At 39.2% G+C, this 5,000-nt stretch overlaps 1 protein-coding gene across 1 annotated transcript in view; it reads right to left on the bottom strand.

Moving 5' to 3' along the window:
- LOC113802866 (uncharacterized) overlaps positions 1 to 5,000 on the bottom strand; it is a 20,928-nt gene that overhangs the window by 1,226 nt on the left and 14,702 nt on the right. Inside the window, exons 2-5 of the mRNA XM_070137265.1 lie at positions 3,506 to 5,000; positions 3,129 to 3,272; positions 1,847 to 2,155; positions 1 to 1,582 (exon numbers count right to left, since the gene is read on the bottom strand). The exon at positions 1 to 1,582 is cut by the window's left edge and continues 1,226 nt beyond it; the exon at positions 3,506 to 5,000 is cut by the window's right edge and continues 1,017 nt beyond it. Coding sequence (XP_069993366.1) covers positions 1 to 1,582; positions 1,847 to 2,155; positions 3,129 to 3,272; positions 3,506 to 5,000 — 3,530 coding nt within the window. The remainder of the gene's footprint in view (positions 1,583 to 1,846; positions 2,156 to 3,128; positions 3,273 to 3,505) is intronic.

Genomic DNA, 5,000 nt, shown 5'->3' with positions numbered 1-5,000 from the left:
TGACATGGTTATCCAAGTTATACTTTCTGAAGAAAGCTTTCCCACAAAAGACACACTTGTGCTGTTTCTCCCCAGAATGTTCCCTAACATGCAATTGCAAATTATTCTTATGAATGAAAGATTTTCCACACTCATTACACGTATAAGGACGAATGTTCTTGTGACTGCGTATGTGAGCTTCCAAAACTTTTTTACGATGGAAGCTACGCTCACACAATTTACATTTATGTGGCCGGTCACGTACACCCATGTGGACCCATTTGTGTGCTTCAAGGTTGCACTTCACAGCAAAACTTCTATTGCATATATTGCACTTGAAAGGCTTCACACCAGTATGCGTTCGTAAATGCAATGCTAATGATGATTTCTTAAACACTTTGCAGCATACATGACAAGTTGAGTTATTTTCTGATTTACCATCCTCGGTCTGATGATGCGGATTGTGCTTCTGACGAATGTGTTTAGTTAAGCTGGATTGGTGAATGAAGCATTCCCCACACTGCTGACATTTCTTTGGCCATCTTTCATGAGTCTCTTGATGCCAAGCCAATTTTCTTTCTGAAGGAAACACTTCATTACATGTATTACACATAAAGTCCCTTCGTACTTTCGTCTTACCTTTCCCTTTGGAGTGTGTTTTAAGCTTATGTTTGCTTAAACAAACAATATTTTTATAGGTTTTATGACAGATATCACAATCAACTTCTTGGCCATCCATATGAGTAACCAAGTGACGCTTCAGAGCCTGACGTGTTGTAAAAGCACTGCTGCAAGAAACACATTGAAATGGTCGCTCCCCAGTGTGGGTCCTTGAATGTACCTCCAATTCTGATCTTCTCTGAAACCTTCTCCCACATTCCTTACATTCAAACAATACCAAGCCCATATGGAAAAGCTGATGCTGGGACCAAGAATACCGATTTGGAAATGTACGGTTACAAATAAGACATCGCAAATCTGCTACTGTGTGAGTCTTCATATGTTTACTCTTTATTACACGTTTTTCAAACATCATGTGACATATTTGACATGTGACTCGTGATTTGAAAACCATTTTCCTATGGGCAAGAAGTGCTTCTGCTGAGCGGAAACCCAGGCTACATTCAGGGCACTTATATTCCCCATTGCTTGCACAAGACTCTAGCATAGCCCGAGCTTCATCTTGCAGCAGTCCCATTTCTTCCTTACACTGTAATAAAGCTATCCCTGATTCATCTTCCTCATTATCATTCTTAATACCACGTTCAGCAGACTTTACTTGACTTACCCTCCTAATGGCACCAGACTTCTCCATGGCCTCTGCACATGGTGAGTGCTGGCCGGCATGGAGGAGCTTTTCCTTTAGGCTTTTGAACATTTTGTTACACACAACACACTTCCAGTGATCCAGATCTAGTGGGCCACGATTGATCACACCAGAATCAGAATCACTGTCTCCATAACAGTCAGATTCATACTCAAAGTCATACTCCTCATCCTCCTTTGTGGTTTCCTGATTATTGGCACCTTGTAGTCCTGATGTTGATGGCACAGGCGATAACTGGCGGTTGATTGTGGTGCAGCTGCTCTCCACAACCAGCATCTGGTGGACAATGACTAATTGAGCATCTTACAAATGAGGAGAAAATACATTCAGTTCAGTTCACAAGAGAAGTATTTTTAATATATACAAATCAGGTTGAGTTCAATGTAATTTATCAAACATTTCAATATGAGATGCTAATAAGTAAATTCTCTCCATTTACAATGATGCTTGAACTTAGCTTTGTTATAAATATGCAATTAAAGATTTTCATACTAACAATATTCTATATCGACATATTTCTAACAAACAAAGAAGTCTAACCTTTGAATGCATTTTAGAGTCCTCCACGAGATCAGCAAAAGTCACTTGTGATGTTGCTGCTGAAGTTGCCATTATACTGTTAGAATGTGACACAGTCACAGAGGAGGTGGCTGTTGCAACCACTGAGGTATCATGGTGGTGGTTTGATGGGAATAACTGGGTAATACTCATGCCATCCGATGGCAAAACTGAGCAACAGTCATCTGATGCGAGGTGCATTGTGGTCTCTGTAGAGGTCAACTCAACGACACCTTCCTCCGACTGTTCTCCCACCAATCCACCTAAACTGCTTGTTTGTCCTGAGTCAATCTGTACACAAGTAAATTTCATGCTTAAAATTTGCATCATCACCAACATTTGGTCTCGAAAAATCATATTTCTCTGACAACTTAATTCACCCTAAAATTTGATCCTAATACAAATAGCCTGGAATATCTAGTTTCATATTTTGCTCCATATCACTAATGCATTTAGACCTTCTATATCAACAGTACTACAGTCTATGAACATTTTCACTCTTCAGCAATATACTCATCATATTTTCCTCTGTCATGCTATTTCTTACCAGTAATTTTGGTTTCAACAGCTGAGAGGAATAATAATATCTCGAATGTAAAGCACAAAAAATGATAGTCTTTTTTCAAATATTACAAGAACATACATGCTAATAGGCCCCAAGTCTTACAACAAAATGACAACCACTTTCCTAGAATATGCACCAAAGCAGGAGCCCTGAAGATTCATAAATTTTTTGTACTGGCACCATGAGTATTCTAAACTCTTGTTGTTTTTTTCTTCACTAGTACTAAAGATCTAGAGGCCACCAGACCTACAATAATCAAATGATTACTTGATGTAATGTCTCAAAGATTGAATGCAGAAGGAGGTATCTGTATATTCACTGCTTTCTGCTTGCATCTCAATTTTCTTGCAACATAACACCATCCTTTGGTCTAAATTTTCTAACAAAAACAAGCAACGCATATGAAGGCTATTAAAATTGTTAGTACATGGTCAAATTCTTCTTAACCCACTCATGTCTGATTTCACCTTGCCATACTGAGCCATGCACTGGGCTTTGTGCACAGTCAGCCACTCAAGTAAAAAGTTAGCAGCACACAAAACATATTTACCTTAGTCTCTAAACCTCAAGCCGTGTAATACATTTTTTTTAAAGAAATGAGGCTAAAGAGAAACCTTAAGCCTTTCTTTATAGTCCATCTCTCGCAAAATTAAACCTAAAGGTATCTGTTTCGTAACTGCTCTATTTCTAATGACTTACTTGCACTGCATGGTCAAGATGAGTAATGAGAGCAGGTGTCAATGCATGGAAGGCTGAAGAGTCTATAGAAGGGTAAGTTCTCGGAGACAAGTTTGCTGGCCCAGGCTCTCCAGCAAACATACAACTCCGGTCATAAAACATGAACTGCAGGATAGGAAATGTGTTGCAAGTGAATTATATACACATTTTCAAGAAAAAAATGTCAACTTTTTATCTTACAATTTTTTTTTTTTATGATCAAACTATTGGTTTACATAACAAATATGCAAATATCAAATCATATGTTTATGTATACAAGTAAACATGCACAAATAAAGATTATAATATAACAAAACAAACAGACACATGATACAAGCTTAATGAAAAGAACAACTCACATCTTGAAGCTCCTCATGTGGCGTTGTTCTCTCACTATCGCTATCAGCAAGAGTTTCGGAAGCCTTTAGAGACATGACTTCTTCTGTGTGCTGGTTGCTTAGCTCTCTCTCAAACATCTGCTCATCTTGGAAAATGTTCTCATTTCCAAAGTCTTCCACTAAACTAGGATCATCAACCAGTTCTTCTTCCTGCTCATGACTTGCTGCTTCTACTTTATTTCCCATGTGATCTGGAGGTCTTGCTACAGGCTGACTTTGTGGTAGTTGATTTACATATGATGGTGCCCCACGCCTCGCTGAAGATGAACAATTTTGTGATGAAGAACCAGGCTGAGGTTCAATCTTACATTTAATATCCTGATTCTTTTCTCTGTGACTATTTTCAGCTGCAGCATTACCACATTGTTCTTCTTGGTATACGCCAATATACGAGTGATTTCCCTTCCTTGCTGTTTTTGGAGTCGATGTTCCATTCATATTATGACTCGAGCTAGTTCCGGGTAAACTTGGAGTGTCGCCAGCAAACACCTCCTCAACTGCTCCTAAAACCTGCTCTTCAACATACACCATCTCCTGGAGTGCGGAATCTCCTAACAGAGTGTTTAACGTTCGATCTGAAGCCAAAAAACTTAATGGCTGATCATCCTCGCAACACATGACACCATCCTGATCTTCATTTCTATTAACCTGTCTGGTCTGATTCCCACTTCCTGAGGTCTGATTCACTTGACTAATGCTGGATGAAGTCCTTGGTGAGTTACAGACATCCATGGATACACTGGAATCCACAACTTCATTTCGTCTGTTTCTTTTCATTCGGATTTCCTCCATCACAGAAGAACTTGTAGCTAACCCTATGATAAGCTCACTGCCATCCCTCTGAAAGGCCACCTGCTCTTCTCTTGAAGTTAACTCCGCACTATTGCTATTGTTAGGAGACATGGTGTTAGCACCTGAAGTTGCACGATTATCTGAGCCTCGGTCTTCAAAAATAACTTCCATGGGCTCATCAACAGGTATGCTGTATGGACTCGCACTTTCATGCTGACTGAAACTATCATCCAATCCATTTTCAATTGTTATGTTATGAGCAGGTGAAGGTACATTTGGATCAATATGGATACTTGATGCATCCTGAAAATTAGGGATATTCCTGCATCTACTTGACGATGGTACAACTATATTTCCTAGAGGATCTACATCCTCTTTGAGCTTCCTATCAGCCAAGTGATGTTCTCGATTTAAAGGAAGTGCATTTGTATTTTCTTGAGTTTCTAGCCTCATGGGATTTTCATCTAAACCTTCCTCAGAGTTTCTTCTTAAAGCATTAAAGGAGACAGCAGAAGCATCATCCTTTATATCGAAACCATTTGGCTCACTTTTAGTATGGAGAGAGTCTACTTTCCTTTTGCCAGTACTCGTAGAAGGTTGATTATCAGCATTCCCATTTTCTTGGTTATCATTCATTAGGAGTGCTCTAACTAACACCTGGTTA

The sequence above is a fragment of the Penaeus vannamei genome, chromosome 23 (assembly GCF_042767895.1).
Source record: "Penaeus vannamei isolate JL-2024 chromosome 23, ASM4276789v1, whole genome shotgun sequence".
NCBI lineage: Eukaryota > Metazoa > Arthropoda > Malacostraca > Decapoda > Penaeidae > Penaeus > Penaeus vannamei.
Note: the sequence above shows the minus strand (reverse complement) of the source record. Positions and strands in the feature narration are given on the sequence as shown.